General features: G+C 38.6%; 1 protein-coding gene and 1 long non-coding RNA gene across 24 annotated transcripts in view; one reads left to right on the forward strand and one right to left on the reverse strand.

Annotated features, from left to right (window-relative positions):
• Window positions 1-377: 377 nt before the first annotated feature.
• LOC309662853 lies at window positions 378-2,871 on the reverse strand. The gene is made up of 2 exons (XR_014265022.1): window positions 2,799-2,871; window positions 378-2,169 (listed from the first exon to the last, which is right to left on the reverse strand). It is a non-coding gene; the product is annotated as an uncharacterized lncRNA (long non-coding RNA).
• Window positions 2,872-3,048: 177 nt separating this feature from the next.
• The window catches only part of ACBD6 (acyl-CoA binding domain containing 6), a 228,727-nt gene continuing 210,558 nt past the window's right edge, over window positions 3,049-21,217 (forward strand). For 7 of the 23 annotated variants that reach the window (XR_014264892.1, XR_014264893.1, XM_082465734.1 and 4 more), the window contains exons 1-3: window positions 3,078-3,563; window positions 10,065-10,129; window positions 18,710-18,806. Coding sequence is in view for 16 of the 23 variants with exons in the window: in XM_082465734.1 (XP_082321860.1) it covers window positions 3,342-3,563; window positions 10,065-10,129; window positions 18,710-18,806 (384 nt within the window). In the remaining 7 variants the exon portion in view is untranslated. Of the gene's footprint in view, window positions 3,564-10,064; window positions 10,130-18,709; window positions 18,807-21,217 lie in introns of all 23 variants that reach the window. The other 16 variants (XR_014264890.1, XR_014264891.1, XM_082465731.1 and 13 more) reach the window with 9 other exon arrangements.

Raw genomic sequence — 21,217 nt, forward strand, 5'->3', positions numbered from 1 at the left:
CCCAAAGTGGTTGTATCAATTTACACTCCCACCAGCCATGAGATTTGTGCTTGCTCTATTCCCATGTTATTTATACTGTTGCAGAATACAGAAAAAGGTGAAAACTTCTAAATATATTCTACAGGTCTACTATTACCCTGACACAAAATTGAGAAAGGACAGAACAAAAAGGAAAACTGTCAGTCATCTTTAAATAGGGCTGTAGAGATACTAAAGAAAATATTAGCAGACTGAACCTAGAAATAATTAAAAAACAAACAAACAAACAAAAAAGCAGGACCAAGACCAGAGTGAGTTTATTCCAGGAATAGAAGTGTAATTCAACATTAGGAAATCTATTAACATAACACATTAAAATTTATATTAATTTATTAGTGTTTCTTAATATAATTCATTAAGTTCCTATTAATTTATTAATATTGTTCTTCATATAATTCATTGAAATAGAAACTTTATTAATATTTCCTTTAAAAGATTAAAGTAGAAAAAAACATAATCTCCAGGGCTGCCGAAAAAACTGTTGATAATACGTAATTCCCATTTCTAATAAAAATTCCACAGAGATATATAAAGGTCCATGTACCTTCCCTTCAGTCTACTTTTCAGATTCATCGTCTATCATTACACCATATGCAGGCTAATTTCTGACTAAAACAACTTACAACTTTGATTTTTCCCTTGTTTCGCTACTTATTAGCTGTGCAGCCTTGGGCAAGTTACTTAACCACTCTGTGCTGATTTCCTGTCTAAACTGGAAATAACTGTACCTACCTTAAGCAGTAAGGATTAACTCCCTTAAACAGTAAGGGAATCAATAAGTTACTATTATCACTTTTTAATGACAAGACTTTGTTCATCAGCCATCCCTTGACTGGACCGTGAGTGCCCTGAGAGCAGGGACTAACAGTGGTACATTTGGGATACTCAAGGAATGTTTGTTGAATCCTGATCCAAGCTTTCTCATCTTCCTGCCTTTTTTCTTTGTTCTCTCACCCTGTCTACCCCTTCTCCCCTGTCCACCTATCTAAAGCCTAACCCCAAACAGTGAATAACCATTCTTTAGAACACTTTCTTTGTACCATTCTGATGGTGCTTATTACAGTGTTTTGAGAACTAAATTAATATAATGTTGTTGTTGTCGTTTTTAACAACACTTACGACATAATAACCACTCAGTAAAACTTAACTATTAATGGAAGAAATTTTCACATATTGAGGTATGGGGAAGTCATTCTAGCTTATACGTGATTTGGCTTGAACTTTATGCTATCTAGAACAGCCTGCCTTGTAGCCCATCAACATGCATTGCACATCTGCTCTAACCAATGAAGAAAAGAGTGCACCGTCCAGAAGTAAAGAATGTCCTTTTTTTTTTTTTTAATTTATTTTTGGCTGTGTTGGGCCCTCGTTTCTGTGCGAGGGCTTTCTCTAGTTGCGGCAAGTGGGGGCCACTCTTCATCGCGGTGCGCGGGCCTCTCACTATCGTGGCCTCTCTTGTGGAGCACAGGCTCCAGACGCGCAGGCTCAGTAGTTGTGGCTCACAGGCCTAGTTGCTCCGCGCCATGTGGAATCTTCCCAGACCAGGGCTCGAACCCGTGTCCCCTGCATTGGCAGGCAGATTCTCAACCACTGCGCCACCAGGGAAGCCCAGAATGTCCGTTTTGAAGACAGAGATAAAAGTCTCCCTTTCTGGGACATCAATGCTAGTACTCCTTTGATGATAAGGCTCCTTTCCTAGGTGCCAAAGCCATACGAACTTGCTGTGTACAAGCTAATCTGTTTTCTTGTTTGTTTGTTTTTAACTCTGAAGGAATGTCCTCCTATCAGGTTTGATGTTCTTTCTTCTGAAAGAACATAAAATTGTGCTGAAAACCATGCTTCTCCACAGCAGTTCCTCAGAGCTACCGAGAGGCTAGCTCCTGGACTATAGTCCTCAGTTTGGCTCAAATAAAACTCTCCTCTATTCTTTTTTTCTTTTTAAATTTATTTATTTATTTATCTTTGGCTGCATTGGGTCTTCGTTTTGGTGTGCAGGCTTCTCATTGGCAGTGGCTTCTCTTGTTGCGGAGCATGGGCTCTAGGTGCGCCGGCTTCAGTAGTTGTGGCACAAGGGCTTAGTTGCTCCGTGGTATGTGGGATCTTCCCGGACCAGGGCTCGAACCCGTGTCCCTGCATTGGCAGGCAGATTCTTAAGCACTGTGCCACCAGGGAAGTCCTCTCCTCTACTCCTATTACAGATTGGTTATTGACTATTTTCTTTGACACTATCACAATCATGTTATAGTTTCTGCAGTTTTCTGAGTTCCTTCAGGGCAGAACTATGTAGTACATTTTTGTTTTAATTTTTCAGGGTCTGCCAAAGCACAGTGGCAAAGGCTGAGCTGGGAAGAAGCACCGTGCTAAGGGCCCTGGGGTGTGGGTGGGGTCCCATAAAGCTCAGCGAGATGGGGGTCACGCACGCATGCAAAGCAAGACACGGAGAGATTGGACCAATCACACAATTTGGGCGCTGAAGGCCCCATCTCCCAAATTTTCATTCACTATTCAAGTTAGAACCAAACTCTCCAGCAACGGATGCAGGTATCCGAGGCCCATGTGGGGCGCTCGGGACACATAACCTTGGGAGGCGGGCGCAGGCGGAACCTTCGTCCTCAGCTCCAAGTTTCCCACGACTCCGCTTCTATCGCTACACTACCAAATAGACGGCCTCCTTCCTCCACCCCCGATGGCCTAGTATTTTCAACGAAACGATTAACAGACACCTCAATGACTGAGGACAGTTTCTCCAAGCAACGTACCCCCAGCGCGGTCGCATGAGTCCCGCAACATAGGAGCGGTGCCCAACGAAGGGCCACCCACGCTTCCCCCGCCCAGTAAGAAAGAGGCCGCCGGCCGTAGCTGCGGGCGCGTGCTCTGCCGCTCACGCCGCCCCGCGCTCACGCCGCCCCGCGCTCACGCCGCCCCGCGCTCACGCCGCCCCGCGCTCACGCCGCCCCGCGCTCACGCCGCCCCGCGCTCACGCCGCCCCGCCTCCCTCTCTCCAGGACTTCCTGCTGCTTCTCGCCGACCCCTGCTGCGCCGTTGGACGGACCCGGTCTATCCCGAGCGCGCTGTTAGCCAGGGGTAGCCGGAAGAGACCGGGCAGCGGGGGAGAGCTGCAGAGGGTGGCGGAGCCCGCTACGCACGCCCAGGGAGGGCAGGGGGAGAGAGGGAGGCAGAGTTAAGCGAGGAGCGCGAGTAAGTGAGATTGGGTCCGACTTGAGCTCGGGCTCAAGACGGAGACTGGTGGGCCAGGCCCCCAAGCCGGCGTCACACCCCGTCTGAAGAAGACAGGCGGTCACATGGCTTCGCCATTCCTGCCTGCGGGAGCCACTACGGGCTACAGCGGCGGAGAGCTGAGCTCGGGGGACGACTCCGTGGATGTGGAATCCCTTCAGAGCCCGGAGACCGAGGCGTCCAAGAGCCTGACAGAGCTGTTTGAGAAGGCTGCCGCGCACTTCCGAGGCCTGGTTCAAGGGGCCAGCAGGGAGCAGCTCTTGTACCTGTATGCCCGGTACAAGCAGGTAAAGTCGCAGGGAAGGGGTGGATGCGGGAGAGCGACCACAGGCCTTCTCTTTCCTCCAAAAAACAGGTAGTAAACGTGCTTGGTTAGTGGCTAGGTGTAATGAAGTTTGTATGTGTGTGTGTGTGTGTGTGTTGTTTTTTAATCATCTGCTAAGGATTAGCATCATTCTGGACATGGAAAGGACCTGTCTGCTATCCTAGGAGTGATATTTAGCTGACCTTGAATGACAGTTTTTCTGTGTCTTCTCTGACTTGCTCAGTGGCCTTGCACTTACGTTTTCACCAGCTTCAGAACATTTACAAAACAAGATTTATCATTCGCTCTTGCCAGAGGGTCGTTTGCAAGTAAACGTAGTAATGTTAAAAAACAGTTTCTGAGAATAATATGATTGTAATAAAGAGGGTGATGCGATGCAAAATAAAGTATTACTACTTTTATTATTGTGATTTTTTTTTAACCCTAAATGTTTTAGACTTATGTTTTGGCTGAATATGCTTGTGTTAGATACAGTTATAAAAATTTTATAGCTAGAAAACACCAGATGAAATAATGCCCTTCTCTTAGGAATAGGGAAATCGGAGAGAGTAGATAACTTGCCTAGGGTCATACAGAACTAGAACTAGATTGTAGCTCCTGACTCTAAGACTCCGAAGATTACCTGGAAGTATGGAAATAATAATAATAATGTCATATGAGACATCTTTAATTTATCCTCAAAGAGTAATTGGGTTAGAAAAATAATTGCTTTATCATAATCGACAAATACTTGTTCAGCATCTTTTATGGCAAAACACTTGGGTGTTATGCCTGTGGGGGATGCAGAGAAGCAAAAGTATCATGACGCTTGCCATCAAGAGACAAAGTTACTTCAGGTGTTTAGATTTAAACATGTGAAAAATCGCTCACGAGAGTTAAATAACAGTTCAGGAAAACTCCAGCTCTTTGGAACACTGGAAGGAATGAAGTTCTGGATAACAGCCCATTTTATGCCTCTTGGTATCTGTTTCCCCCTGTATTCTTTAAAAAAAAAAAAAAAAAGTTGTGGGGTCCCTCTGTATTCTTAAACTGAATATACTAAGTAGAGATGAATCTTCTTTTGAAGATTGATGAATATCAGTTAAAGTGACCTGAGAGATATAGCTGGTAGGAACAAATGGTATAAATTATAGTGTTGAATGAAAATACGCCTGAATTGGCCTCAGAATTTGTTTTCACGCAAAAGTCCTGGATATCTGTTTTCTCTTTGGTCATTTATCCTGTCCTAATAACATTAAAACGAGACTTCCAGTTATTTAACAAGAATTTATTGAGCATTGCGCTTGGACCAGTAACATGGCTGACTGATGATTCTCTGGGCAGTATAAGACTAATTTTCTCCAGATTTCCTAAAAACATTGTTTTTCTTTCTATGACATATCTTTATTGATATTAGCATCATCATTATTAAATATCTGATATTCGAGTCATCAGTGAACTATAGTCACCTGTCAGCTGGCAGCCACTCTGTCTCAAGTATACTTCACCCAGATAGTCTGGAAGAGGCATGTGTTCCCCACCCTGTTGACATCAGTGTGGTTAGAGATATTCTGTTTCTGGAAATAAAATTCCTTGTTATTGGAGAATAAGATTATGCTTACTTAGATATGTTAGGGCACACAGTGTTTAAACATCAATCTCTTCTAAATGTTTTGTTTTTATCAGAATTCTGTGGCAGTATTAAAAATAGCATCTTTGATAGAATAACAAAGTTGAAAGTCCAATATAATTCCTGTATGGTGGATCAGAATTTCTCATATAATAATTACATTTCTCATAAAATCAACCTTTATCATAAAATAATTACATTTTCTATTCCAAATAGCACTCTATTTTGTCAGTAGGAAGAGGCTGAAAATAAGCTGAGATGTGAACCTTATTTTCTCAGGCAGAGCCCTAACATAACATAATAGCTCTTTTAGTCTCGGATAAGCCTATGGCTGCACAATTATCTTTTAGTGTAGTTTCAGAAAGATTACACCAATTAACAGGGTTTGTTTGGTCCTCCATGCATTAGCCTGCACTCTCCCAGCAAAAGATAACTAATTGACACCTGTGAAACTAGAAGACAATGAAAATTTCAAGCTCCTGCTGAGGAACCTTCAGCACTAGCACAAGTGGGGATACTCAGCATGTCCTCCTACTTTAACCTGGGTACACTTGATTCACTGGCATTTACCATTGGCAAACTTTGTTGAAATATTCTGTTTCAGGGGCACTTGATACATCATATATATATCAGAGAGAACAGAGTTTAGATGATGCTCTGTTAAAGTGCTGCATTTTATAACTGTTTCATAGCTTAGGATTCATCATCCCTGATTTGGAAACTTACTCACGATGTCCTAAAATCCTGTAGTTTTATTTTCCCAGTCTTTCTGGATCCAGAACTATTCTTTGAATTTGGGAATACAGAAGCTTCTGTATCATTGAGGATACAGGGTCAGCTGCTGAACTTTTATTTTCATCTCACATAATGGTCTGGAGGTAGGTGATCTAGGGCTGATAGGGTGCTTCTGTTTCATGTGATCATCCAGGGGCTTAGTCTTTGTCTATCTTGTAGTTCAGCCATCCCTCAAGGCAGCAGTTCTCAAACTATGGTCCCCTGATAATCCCTCAGACTTTCACAGAATATAAAGTCAAAACTATTTTCATAATAATACCAAGACACTACAGGCATACATCAGAGATATCAAGGGTTCAGTTGTAGACCACTGCAATAAAGCAAATAGCACAATAAAGTGAGTCACGTGAATGTTTTGGTTTCCCAATGCATATAAAAGTTATATTTATACTATACTGTAGTCCATTAAGTGTGCAAAAGTGTTATGTCTAAAAAATGTATATACCTCAATTAAAAAATACTTTATTGTTAAAAAATGCTAACCATCATCTGAGCCTTCAGTGACTCATAATCTTTTCGCTAGTGGAGGGTTTGAAATATTGGGAGAATTGGCAAAATGTAACCCAGGGACATGAAGTGAGCACATGCTATTGGAAAAATGGTGCCGATAGACTTGCTTGATACAGGGTGTCCACAAACCTTTAATTTGTGAAAAACGCAGTGTCTGCAAAGCACAATGAAGCAAAGTGCAGTAAAACGAGATATGCTTTTATTTGCCTTTTTTCTGTGCTGTCATGGCAGATAAAACTGCTGATGTGTTAGCACGAATCAAGGCAGTGGCAGCAGACTGTACTAGTAGTTATTTTTTTTTAACCACTATGTACTCTGAGTTAAAAAAAAAAAAAAGGCCAGTTTCACTTTAAAATGTCTTTGATGAAGCAGTGAAAATTATTGATTTTTATTCAGTATTAACTCTTGAGTACATATCTTTTTAATGTTGTGTGTGATGAAATGGGGGTACACACAAAATACTTCTCCTGCATACTGAATTATGTTGGTTGTTTTGAGGAAAAACACCTGTGTAATTTTTGGTTGCAAGTTGAGCTACCCACATGAAACATGATTTTTACTTAACAGAGCAACTCACTGATAAACTATGCTTATTCAGATTTGAGCATTTGGCATACAGTTTCTTGAAAATGAGTGAAGTCAGCCTGTCACTTCAAGGAAAACAACTGACAGTATTTGTTGCCAGTGACAACATTTGAGCCTTCGAGTGAAAATTAAGTTTGGAAAATCTGTATCTGCCACCCGATCTTGACAGCTTCCTAATACTGGAAAACATTTTTGATAAGATTAGTGGAGGTTTTAATGATTGTGAACTTCCGGTATTGTACGTATAATGAATTGTGACATTTGGAAGATCTGCGTAACTCAGTGAACTGTGTTTTCAAATATTTCAGGGAGTGAGGTTACAAATTATGTGTGGATAAAAGATACATTGAAAGTGCAGGTCAGACCAATGGATTTTAATGTAACAGTGTGAAAAATTTGTTGGTATCACTTCAGATTCCACATTGCAATTAACCTTAAAGAAACTGCCACTTGTTTAGTTTTGGTGTGATATCAAAGGCGAGTATCCACAATTATCTGAAAATGCTACTAAAATACTTTTCTTTTCTAACAGCATATCTGTGTGAAGTTGAATTTTCTTCATTTACTTCAACCAAAACAGCATATACTGCAATAGATTGAATGCAGAAGTAGAATACACCTGCCTTCTATTAAGGCAGACAGTAAAGAGATTTGCAAAATGTAAAACACTGTCACTTTTCTCACTAAATTTTTTTTGCTTTAAGATATATATTTTTCATAAAATTTTTTAATTTATGTTAACATGTAATGAGTTTATTATTTTTAAATGAATTAATACATATTTTAAAATTTCTTTTCATTTCTAATCTGGTAAATATTGATAGATATAACCCACATAAACAAAAGCTCTTTGGGGGGCTCAGTTTCTAAGAGTGTAAAGGGATTATGAGACCAAAAGGTTTGTGAACTGCTGCCCTAAGATTCTCTTCCCATGGCCAGAGATGGCTCACCATACGCATGTTCTAGCCAGGGCAGAGGGAAAGGGAAGAACAAGCCCCCCTTTCCTTTTAAGGAAGATATTTATATCACTTTCACATACATCCAGCCCCCTGAACCTGGGCAGAAGTTGCATGGCCACATGTAATGTTCAGCTCAATGACCATGTGTCTGGCTGAGGCTTCTATTAACATAGGAGAAAGGAAGGATAGATACTGGTATTTGTTTCTGCCACTGGCTGTTGTCTGGATAAAAAAACACAAATAGTAATAACTGCTATTTTTATGATGCCTAGTAGTTTATCTCATTTCATATTTCTAACACAGTGGTTCAAGTGATTTTAGAGATGCCAGAACTGAAGCCTAGATTCTATGTGGCATATAAAACAGAGTGTTGTATAGTAGAGTAATATTGGACTTTGGTGTCTGCTGGTCCTGGAGTCAAGTCTTGACTCCTAATTCAAGATTTACTTATGTGTGAGCTTTTTATAGAATGAATTTGTAATAGCAAGCCTAACAGGATTGTTGTGTGGCTCATTTGACATACACATGTGTAACTTTTGGTTTATGGTGATTGTTCAAGAAAAGCAGCTCCTGCTCTTTCATCATTTCTTCCCCCGTCCCATCATAACAGGGCTGCCCCTGTGTAAATGTACATTTTAATAACAGCCAGAGGGCCATGTGATTAATGGCTAAGCAAATGATAGAGATGATGGTTGTTAGGAAATCAGAGATGGATGAGATCATTGTAGATGGAAAGGGTTCTTAGAATTTGAACCTTGAGTGGGACTGCAAGGAGATTTAGCATTTTGAAAAGCTGAGAGAAGAGGAGTCTTTTTAGGTGAGGGAAATAACATGAGCAAAATAGAATAAAAATTCTAAATGCAGTTGTATAGATCAGTCTGGTTAGTGAGTAGACCATCAGTTTGATTTTAGCAGAACCCAAGTGTGTAAGAGTAGAAGGAGGTAGTGGGAAAGTCTTTGAGAAGTAGGTGGGGTCCAGATTGTGGTATTTAGCTTTAGGGAAAATAGGTATTTTGTTGAACACATGCCTAATGTATTCATTCTATATGCAACAAACTTTTTTTTTTACTGCCTTAAATTAGACACTATGTTATGTGCAATGAGCGACTTAAGAATGGTTTCTTGGAGGCTATATTCTAATAGCAAGATGAGACTACACAAACCTTGCTAACACAAGGTAAAAGTGAAAAGTGCCATCAGAGAGATAGAGTAAGTGCTGTGATGGTTCATCAGAAAGAGAGATTACTGCTCGCAGTGGGAATCCAGCTGTGTAGTGAATTCTACACTTGCGTGAATTTCACTTACGCTCATTCACAATGAAAATAATTACTGTGTAGTTTAACTACAAGTGTTTGAGGATTGGAGATAAGTATTGACCACAAACAAGAGAAGATTATTGTGGCATAAATAGAATTTATGTTATTGAGAAACCTTGAAAATTTTTGTGTGTGGCTTTTAGCATCTAAATTTATATTGACTAGTTTCATAATAGGGCACGTTAAAAATAGTGTGCTTTATCCTGGAATTTGAGAGAGATAAAATGCTGATAGTGTTATGAGAATCAACACAGACAGACGGTATGATGAATTCTGATAAACTGTACTTTAAAGCTTGTTTATTGCATGTTTAAAAATTCTTCTACATTACAAATGGTAATAAGGATTGCATAATCTATATTTATAATTTGTTTTATATATATAATTTGTCTACTAATTTAGGAATGCACTGTTTGTCACCCTTTTTAAAAAAATTTTTAATGTATTACACTGTTAGATAACAGTTGTTTTATGCAGTAAGCCAAAGCAGCCTGTATTTAAAGTTTTTTTGGTTTGCTTTTGCAAGGCATGTTAAATTTTGTTATTTTATATGATGCAGATATTTTCTAACCTATAGTTACGAAGTTTAACCTATAGTTACGAAGTTACTAGATTTACAAATTAGAAGTTTCTCTGACATTTCTTTGAAAAATAAGTTCTTGATTTTACCCCTCTCCCGCTTGATTTAGGTCAAAGTTGGAAATTGCAATACTCCTAAACCAAGCTTCTTTGACTTTGAAGGAAAGCAAAAATGGTAAGAAATTCTTGGGATCTAATGTGGTTGTTGTAAATGGCTTAGGTGTTCAGGAATTAGAAAGTAGTGAGCAGATTAAAGAATTAGTTTTCTATTAATCTCTTTCTGCTGTAGACTGTGCTAATGATAGGCAGTTGGGAGAGAGATTAAAAGAATCCGATTTTAGATAAATCTCCTAAAGGGTTCTTATGCCATGATGTTGGTATATAAGTAGTTCACAACAGACACACATTCCTTACGTATGAATTGCTTCTTAGAGAGGGACCAAAAGAGCTATTGGCTGGAATTTTCCTTCCCTGTCACACAGCCCCTAATGGGTCACCACTTCTCCCCTCTGGAGGGATCTTTGGAAGAAGGCCAGGAGGATGGGAAGGTAGAAGAGCAGGGTAAATCCCCAATTTTTACTCTTCTCCCCTTCCCAATTTTATCTGCTCATTTCTAGTGCCCTTCTGTTCCTTGCCCACCCACACCATGGTGTAGAAGTGCGTATAATACCCTGTTGGGCAGAAGGGGGAGAAAATAGATACTGAGTCTACTTCTTTCCTGAATACATAAAAAGATTATGCCCTCCTAGATTTTTTTAACTTATAATTCGAAGATTACCTCTTATCATTTGAGGCCTTATTTCCTCTTACCTTGTCTAAGTGAAAAGAGAGAAATTGCATACAATAGGGAACCTTAGTTATAGAAGGAAGGACTTTGGAGCATCAGCCCTGGAATTAAAAGTAGAGAGAGTAGGGTTTAAAAAGAAAAGATGAAATATGGTTGTAGAGAGAAGAAACGTATTTCACAATGTGGTCCCTGGACAAGTTGCCTGTCTAGGAAATGTTTGTTACTCAGCTGTGAGGAGATGTAGAGCTTGAACCCGAATGCACATAATAATGTCATTAAGCACAACTGTTTAGTTCAGCTGACTTTTTTTTGTGTAAGGCATTCTCAGTGAAGGAAGCAGTGCTTTGATTTTCATTCTGGTGCAGGTTTTCTTTTCTGATGATAACGAATAGTTCTCTGACTGGCATTTTATTACTGTTGTAGAGAATACCTGATGTAAATTTTATTGTGAGTTTTTTGTTTTAGTTTAAGAACTATAATTCACCATTATTTTTTTCCCCAAGTTTGCCTGTTATCTCACTGTTTTTAGTAATTTTTAAAAGTTTAGACTTTACAACCACTATAATAATAATTCAGTCAAGAATCATCAATGGATGTTAAAATCATAAGATGAAAAACTACTCAGGAACAATATTCACACAATCTGATCCACAGTTTACTTATTAATTACAAAGAGGAAACCTGGAGATACTGCTTTTACTAAGTCCTGACTCCTATCATGATGGGACAAACTGCTGTCATGTGATGAATTGTAAACGACATGTCACCTATATGTTACTCTTGCCAAATATTTAACCTGATTCTAATCATGATTAATCATTTTTGGCAAGAACACTCTGTAGGTGAGGAAACAATCAGACAAATGCAAATTGAAAGATATTTTATAAAACAGCTGGTTCAGACTCTTAAAAAATAGCAATATCATGGAAGACAAAAAAGGCTAAAGATACATGAAACTCAGTGCTATGTGTAAATGTTGATTGGCTCCTCATCTGGGAGAAGAAAGCTATAAAGAACCTTTTGGGGAAGTCAGGGAAATCTGAATACGGTCTATATACATTTATTTAATAGTACTGATATTAAGTTTCTTAACTTTAAAGAATATATATTTGGTTGATACATTTGGGGTAAAGTGTTATGATGTATACAAGTAACTTTCAAGAGATTTCTGCAAAAATAAATTTAGAAAACCTCAGAAAGATGTTCTGTTTATCATAGGAGCAGGCAGGTAGTGAGAAAACTGTGGGACTGAGTTCTGTTTTACAGTAGATCAGTGGCTGTACTTCCCGGTTGGAGGTAGAAAGAATTGGCAGGGAAAGATCAGTGGCTGTACTTCCCAGTTGGAGGTAGAAAGAATTGGCAGGGAGAAGCCAAGAAGGAGGCCTGTCCTAGCAACTGGCAAAAAAGAAGAAAAGGAAAACGCAGAAGGGGGCTCAGGACTAAAATATTGCTCTTGGTATTAAACTGCAGGAAGTCCCTACCTTCTTACTCATTGTATTCTTATCTCTGTCTTCACCTCCCCTCGCTTTTGTTGTTTTTGAATTTTATTTTATTTATTTTTTTATACCGCAGGTTCTTATTAGTTATCTATTTTATACATATTAGTGTATATATGTCAATTCCAATCTCCCAATTCATCACACCACCACCACCCCTCCCCCACCACTTTCCCCCCTTGGTGTCCATACGTTTCTTCTCTACATCTTTGTCTCAATTTCTGCCCTGCAAACCGGTTCATCTGTACCATTTTTCTAGGTTATACATATATGCGTTAATATATGATATTTGTTTTTCTCTTCCTGACTTACTTCACTCTGTATGACAGTCCCTGGATCCATCCACGTCTCTACAAATGACCCAATTTCGTTCCGTTTTATGGCTGAGTAATATTCCATTGTATATATGTACTACATCTTCTTTATCCATTCGTCTGTCAGTGGGCATTTAGGTTGCTTCCATGACCTGGCTATTGTAAATAGTGCTGCAATGAACATTGGGGTGCATGTGTCTTTTTGAATTATGGATTTCTCTGGGTATATGCCCAGTAGTGGGATTGCTGGATCACATGGTAATTCTATTTTTAGTTTTTTAAGGGACCACCATACTGTTCTCCATAGTGGCTGTATCAATTTACATTCCCACCAACAGTGCAAGAGGGTTCCCTTTTCTCCACACCCTCTCCAGCATTTGTTGTTTGTAGATTTTCTGACGATGCCCATTCTAACTGGTGTGAGGTGATACCTCATTGTAGTTTTGATTTGTATTTCTCTAATAATTAGTGATGTTGAGCAGCTTTTCATGTGCTTCCTGGCCATCTGTATGTCTTCTTTGGAGAAATGTCTATTTAGGTCTTCTGCCCATTTTTGGATTGGGTTGTTTGTTTTTTTAATATTGAGCTGCGTGAGCTGTTTATATATTTTGGAGATTAATCCTTTGTCGGTTGATTAGTTTGCAAATATTTTCTCCCATTCTGATGGTTCTCTTTTCGTCTTGTTTGTAGTTCCCTTGCCTGTGCAAAAGCTTCTAAGTTTCATTAGGTCCCATTTGTTTATTTTTGTTTTTATTTCCATTACTCTAGGAGGTGGATCAAAAAAGATCTTGCTGTGATTTATGTCAAAGAGTGTTCTTCCTGTGTTTTCCTCTGAGAGTTTTAAAGTGTCTGGTCTTACATTTAGGTCTCTAATCCATTTTGAGTTTATTTTTGTGTATGATGTTAGGGAGTGTTCTAATTTCATTCTTTTACATGTAGCTGTCCAGTTTTCCCAGCACCACTTATTGAAGAGACTGTCTTTTCTCCATTGTATATCCTTGCCTCCTTTGTCATAGATTAGTTGACCATAGGTGCGTGGGTTTATCTCTGGGCTTTCTATTCTGTTCCATTGATCTATGTTTCTGTTTTTGTGCCAGTACCATATTGTCTTGATTACTGTAGCTTTGTAGTATAGTCTGAAGTCAGGGAGTCTGATTCCTCCAGCTCCGTTTTTTTCCCTCAAGACCGCTTTGGCTATTCGGGGTCTTTTGTGTCTCCATACAAATTTTAAGATTTTTTGTTCTAGTTCTGTGAAAAATGCCAGTGGTAATTTGATAAGGATTGCATTGAATCTGTAGATTGCTTTGGGTAGTATAGTCATTTTCACAATACTGATTCTTCCAATCCAAGAACATGGTATATCTCTCCATCTGTTTGTATCATCTTTAATTTCTTTCATCAGTGTCTTATAGTTTTCTGCCTACAGGTCTTTTATCTCCCTAGGTAGGTTTATTCCTAGGTATTTTATTCTTTTTGTTGCAGTGGTAAATGGGAGTGTTTCCTTAATTTCTTTTTCTGATCTTTCATTGTTAGTGTATAGGAATGGAAGAGATTCCTGTGCATTAATTTTGTATCCTGCAACTTTACCAAATTCATTGATTAGCTCTAGTAGTTTTCTGGTGGCATCTTTAGGATTCTCTATGTATAGTATCATGTCATCTGCAAACAGTGACAGTTTTACTTCTTCTTTTCCAGTTCGTATTCCTTTTATTTCTTTTTCTTCTCTGATTGCTGTGGCTAGGCGAAAACTGTGTTGAATAATAGTGGTGAGAGTGGACATCGTTGTCTTGTTTCTGATCTTAGAGGAAATGCTTTCAGTTTTTCACCATTGAGAATGATGTTTGCTGTAGGTTTGTCATATATGGTCTTTATTATGTTGAGGTAGGTTCCCTCTGTGCCCACTTTCTGGAGAGTTTTTATCATAAATGGGTGTTGAGTTCTGTCAAAAGCTTTTTCTGCATCTATTGAGATGATCATATGGTTTTTCTTCTTCAGTTTGTTAATATGGTATATCACATTGATTGATTTGCGTATATTGAGGAATCCTTGCATCCCTGGGATAAATCCCACTTGATCGTGGTGTATGATCCTTTTAATGTGTTGTTGGATTCTGTTTGCTAGTATTTTGTTGAGGATATTTGCATCTATATTCATCAGTGATATAGGTGTGTAATTTTCTTTTTTTGTAGTATCTTTGTCTGGTTTTGGTATCAGGGTGATGGTGGTGTCATAGAATGAGTTTGGGAGTTTTCCTTCCTCTGCAGTTTTTTGGAAGAGTTTGAGAAGGATGGGTGTTAGCTCTTCTCTAAATGTTTGATAAAATTCATCTGTGAAGCCATCTGGTCCTGGACTTTTGTTTGTTGGAAGATTTTTTATCACAGTTTCAATTTCATTACTTATGATTGGTCTATTCATATTTTCTATTTCTTCCTGCTTCAGTCTTGTAAGGTTATATCTTTCTAAGAATTTGTCCATTTCTTCCAGGTTGTCCATTTTATTGGCATAGAGTTGCTTGTAGTAGTCTTTTAGGATGCTTTGCATTTCTGTGGTGTCTGTTGTAACTTCTCCTTTTTCATTTCTAATTTTACTGATTTGAGTCCTCTCCCTCTTTTTCTTGATGAGTCTGGCTAATGGCTTATCAATTTTGTTGATCTTCTCAAAAAACCAGCTTTTAGTTTTATTGATCTTTGCTGTTGTTTTGTTTGTTTCTATTTCATTTATTTCTGCTCTGATCATTATGATTTCTTTCCTTCTACTAACTTTGGGTTTTGTTTGTTCTTCTTTCTCTAGTTGTTTTACGTGTAGAGTTAGATTGTTTGAGATGTTTGTTGTTTCTTTAGGTAGGATTGTATTGCTGTAAACGTCCCTCTTAGAACTGCTTTTGTTGCATCCCATAGGTTTTGGATCGTCGTGTTTTCATTGTCATTTGTCTCTAGGTAGTTTTTTATTTCCTCTTTGATTTCTTCAGTGATCTCTTGGTTATTTAGTAATGTATTGTTTAGCCTCCATGTATTTGTGTTTTTTACGTTTTTTCCCTGTAATTGATTTCTGGTCTCATAGTGTTGTGGTCAGAAAAGATGCTTGATATGATTTCAGTGTTCTTAAATAACTGAGGCTTGATTTGTGACCCAAGATGTGATCTGTCCTGGAGAATGTTCTGTGTGCACTTGAGAAGAAAGTGTCATCTGCTGTTTTGGATGGAATGTCCTATAAATATCATTTAAATATATCTGGTCTATTGTGTCATTTAAAGCTTGTGTTTCCTTATTAATTTTCTGTTTGGATGATCTGTCCATTGGCATAAGTGAGGTGTTAAAGTCCCCCACTGTTATTGTGTTACTGTCGATTTCCTCTTTTATAGCTGTTAGCAGTTGCCTTGTGTATTGAGGTGCTCCTATGTTGGGTGCATATATATTTACAATTGTTGTATCTTCTCCTTGGATTGATCCCTTGATCATTATGTAGTGTCCTTCCTTGTCTCTTGTAACATTCTTTATTTTAAAGTCTGTTTTATATGATACGAGAATTGCTACTCCAGCTTTCTTTTGATTTCCATTTGCATGGAATATCTTTTTCCATCCCCTCACTTTCAGTCTGTATGTGTCCCTAGGTCTGAAGTGGGTCTCTTGTAGACAGCATATATACGGGTCTTATTTTTGTATCCATTCAACCAGTCTATGTCTTTTGGTTGGAACATATAATCCATTTACATTTAAGGTAGTTATCGATATTTATGTTCCTCTTACCATTTTCTTAATTGTTTTGGGTTTGTTTTTGTAGGTCCTTTTCTTCTCTTGTGTTTCCCACTTAGAGAAATTCCTTTAGCATTTGTTGTAAAGCTGGTTTGGTGGTGCTGAATTCTCTTAGCTTTTGCTTGTCTGTAAAGCTTTTGATTTCTCCATCGAATCTGAATGAAATCCTTGCCGGGTAGAGTAATCTTGGTTGTAGGTTCTTCCCTTTCATCACTTTAAATATTTCATGCCACTCCCTGCTGGCTTGTAGAGTTTCTGCTGAGAAATCAGCTGTTAACCTTATGGGAGTTCCCTTGTATGTTATTTGTTGTTTTTCCCTTGCTGCTTTCAATAGTTTTTCCTTGTCTTTAATTTTTGCCGGTTTGATTACTATGTGTCTCGGCGTGTTTCTCCTTGGGTTTATCCTGTATGGGACTCGCTGCACTTCCTGGACTTGGGTGGCTATTTCCTTTCCCATGTTAGGGGACACCTTCTTGGTCCCCTATAATGCGAATGTTGTTGCGTTTAATGTTGTCCCAGCGGTCTCTTAGGCTGTCTTCATTTCTTTTCATTCTTTTTTCTTTATTCTGTTCTGCAGCAGTGAATTCCACCATTCTGTCTTCCAGGTCACTTATCCGTTCTTCTTCCTCAGTTATTCTGCTATTGATTCCTTCTAGTGTAGTTTTCATTTCAGTTATTGTATTGGTCATCTCTGTTTGTTTGTTCCTTAATTCTTCTAGGTCTTTGTTAAACATATCTTGCATCTTCTCGATCTTTGCCTCCATTCTTTTTCCGAGGTCCTGTATCATCTTCGCTATCATTATTCTGAATTCTTTTTCTGGAAGGTTGCCTATCTCCACTTCATTTAGTTGTTTTTCTAGGGTTTCATCTTTTTCCTTCATCTGGTACGTAGCCCTCTGCCTTTTCATCTTGTCTATCTTTCTGTGAATGTGGTTTTTGTTCCACAGGCTGCAGGATTGTAGTTCTTGCTTCTGCTGTCTGCCCTCTGGTGGATAAGGCTATCTCAGAGGCTTGTGCACATCTCCTGATGGGAGGGACTGGTGGTGGGTAGAGCTGACTGTTGCTCTGGTGGGCAGAGCTCAGTAAAACTTTAATCCGTTTGTCTGCTGATGGGTGGGGCTGGATTCCCTCCCTGTTGGTTGTTTGGCCTGAGGCGACCCAACACTGGAGCCTACCCAGACTCTTTGGTGAGGCTAATGGCAGACTCTGGGAGGGCTCACGCCAGGGAGTACTTCCCAGAACTTCTGCTGCCAGTGTCCTTGTCCTCACAGTGAGCCACAGCCACCCCCTGCCTCTGCAGGAGACCCTCCAACGCTAGCAGGTAGGTCTGGTTCAGTCTCCTATGGGGTCACTGCTCCTTCTCCTGGGTCCCGATGTGCACACTACTTTGTGTGTGCCCTCCAAGAGTGGAGTCTCTGTTTCCCCCAGTCCTGTTGAAGTCCTGCAGTCAAATCCCGCTAGCCTTCAGAGTCTGATTTTCTGGGAATTCCTCCTCCCGTTGCCATACCCCCAGGTTGGGAAGCCTGACGTGGGGCTCAGAACCTTCACTCCAGTGGGTGGACTTTTGTAGTATAATTGTTCTCTAGTTTGTGAGTCATCCACCCAGCACTTACGGGATTTGATTGTGTTGTGATTTCGCCCCTTGTATCATCTCACTGTGGCTTCTCTTTGTCTTTGGATGTGGGGTGTCTTTTTTGGTGAGTTCCAGTGTCTTCCTGTTGATGATTGTTCAGCAGTTGGTTGTGATTCTGGTGCTCTTGCAAGAGGGAGTGAGCACATGTCCTTCTGCTCCACCATCTTGAACCAAAAAACCCTCCCCTCGCTTTTGATGTCCCTGCCCAAAGCCTCAGGATCCACTACTAGCAGCTTAGAGATGAGATAACAGCAGAAGGGGAGGTATATTTCTCACATCTTAAAATAAGAAGTTTGAAGCATTTCCCACAGAATATTGTTTTGTGTGACGAACGGTTAATATATTACTGAAATGCCACAAACACAGTTAATTCGTAAGGTGGGAACTACTCCCATTGTTTATAGACCGTACATTCTCAACAGGGGTTTGAAATTTGGGTTTGGGGGAGTTTTAAAATCTTAGATATTACAATAGTGTGTTGTCTTCCAAAATTCAACAGATGTGCAATATATGTGTAATTTAAAAATTTCATGGGGGAGGGTGATTAGGAAAAAAAATATCTAAAAGGGCTGCTTAGGTGGGGTGATAAGGTCTGTATTGCTGTGGACCAATGAAATGCAAAAAGAGAAAGCTTCTCATATATGGCTTATTATATCTGTATCTCCTGACCCTTAAAACGTGTGTGCCTTTTTATAATAATAAAAAGAAGAAATATACTGTTTGTGTTCCTTACATAGTTAATGATAGGTCATTTTGGATATTCTCTACTTTAGGGAAGCATGGAAAGCACTTGGTGATTCAAGCCCCAGCCGAGCAATGCAGGAGTACATTGCCGTAGTTAAAAAATTAGATCCAAGTTGGAATCCTCAGGTAAGACCTAATTGTAAATAATATTTTCCAAAAACGTATTATCTTTTTCTCAAATAAATGTTTAAAACTAAGCTTTAGGCTTAAATAACATCCTTAAAGTTTTATTTTCTCAAATCAAAAGAGTATAAAGGTATTGCAGTATTTATCTAAAAATACTATTGCTTATATGTTAACATTATCAGCTACTGATACTGAGAACTTCTCTGAATTGTAGAGAATTTTTAAAAGCATAATTGTAATTTCAATCGTGTGAAAACTCAATTCATTTCAGAATTTGAAAGAGTTTAACTTGAGATCATATTATTATCTTGAGAAATGGAAGGTTTTTTTTTTTAATGAGCACTTTCTATGAAAGTACAAAATGCTTGTTGATAGGGATAAAATATGAATGACATGCTTTCTGCCATTATGTAAAGTACCTTATAGAATATAAAACATATCAAAAATAGAGTAACAGTATAAAACAATAATAATGTGAATGCTAGGGTATCCAGTGGAAGAACAGATTACTTTGGACTTTGGGGGCAGTTATTACATTGTTACATATTTATTACCAGTATGAAGGAATTTTATTCCACCAGTGATGGAATCTTAAAGTGTCAGAGTTGTAAGGAATCTTAAAGATTTATATGTTATGACATATAAAAGTATATCTTAATTATGAGTACAAAGGGGGAGAGGTAACCAAGTTAGGACATCTCTAATGATACGACTGCCTTTCGGAAATCATTGAAACATTTCCTGATGTTTTTGATGTGCATGAGTATTCATTCTCAGAAACATTCCTTTTTATTAATATCTTTTATAAAACGTCAAGTTTGCATACAGACATATACCATAAAGGTCCTCCTAAGGACTTAAACTCTGAAATTCAGTGGTAAAAACAGGTGCACCTCTGAGCTGAACTCAGCCTGAACACAAATGGCATGATATTTATTTATTTATTAACATCTTTATTGGAGTATAATTGCTTTACAATGATGTGTTAGTTTCTGCTTTATAACAAAGTGAATCAGCTATACGTATACATATATCCCCATATCTCCTCCCTGTTGTGTCTCCTCCCACCCTCCCTATCCCACCCCTCTAGGTGGTCACAAATCACCGAGCTGATCTCCCTGTGGCACGATATTTAAAAAAAACAAAAACAAGACTTGAAATTGCATGCCCTTAAGTGAGTCCTTACTCTTCAGGTCCAGCCACTGTGGTCTCAGTTCTTCCCTATTGACTTATACTTGACTGTTTCTGATGCCTGGCTTATGTAGGCATTTGAGTTGATAACTTCTGTTAAATGACAGAATTTATGATTTCTTAACCTTCAATACTTTAATTACTAAGTAAAATTCCGTTAACTGTGACTCTTACAAATGCACAGTCCATGTAGTTAGGTAGTTCTTCCTTAGGGAAACCCAAACAGGCATTACAGATGTTTTTAAAAATATCTAAATTTTACCTATTGAACTTGTAAAACTTGAGTAAACTAAGCAGAACCAAAGATACTTTCTTTTTTTTTTTCTTTTCTTTCAACATCTTCATTGGACAAAGATACTTTCAAGTAAAAATGATTCTTTAATACATTGTTCTAAAAATATGTTAACATCATAATCTAGTTGTAAAGAGGAACTGTATGTTTCATTTACATTTTAATTTTTAGCTTAAACTTTCTGAGCTGGTCCCTTTGACTCATAGCTTTTTTTCCCCCTTGTTTTTGATTGGTATGGGCAGGTCATAATCTCAATCTCAAGAGATTTGGTATTTGGTTCATTATCTTTTAGGTTAAAAGAACTATTTTCTTTTGATATTTGTTTCTATAAATGATGAAATAATAACTCTCATGTTGAGTGTGTTAAGTTCTTTGCATGTATTGCCCTTTGAAATCTTTATAAGAATTTTAAGAATTAGGAACTATTATTGTCTGTATTTTAAAAAAGAGAAAATTCAGGCACAGAGAGGCTTAGTAACTTTTCTAAGATTAGTCAGCTGATGAATGGTGTTGCCAGCATTTGGACCTATGCTTATACGAGTCCAGATCCCCACCCCTAATCACTCTGCTATCTGTTCTATAGCTGACATTATGTGTATTAAGAAAAGCATGTAAACTTAAGTGTATGGAAAATTCAAGTAAAGATATTTATTTATTTATTTTAAATTTATTATTTTAAAATTTTATTTTATTTTTGGCTGCGTTGGGTCTTTGCTGCTGCACGCGGGCTTTCTCTAGTTGTGGTGAGCGGGACTACTCTTTGTTGCTGTGTGCGGGCTTCTCATTGCAGTGGCTTCTCTTGTTGAGGAACATGGTCTCTAGGCGTGCGGGCTTCAGCAGTTGTGGCGTGTGGGCTCAGTAGTTGTGGCTCACGGGCTCTAGAGCACAGGCTCAGTAGTTGTGGCACATGGGCGTAGTTGCTCTGCGG

Source organism: Balaenoptera physalus, assembly GCF_965194825.1.
Source record: "Balaenoptera physalus genome assembly, chromosome: 1".
In the NCBI taxonomy this organism is placed as follows: Eukaryota; Metazoa; Chordata; class Mammalia; order Artiodactyla; family Balaenopteridae; genus Balaenoptera; species Balaenoptera physalus.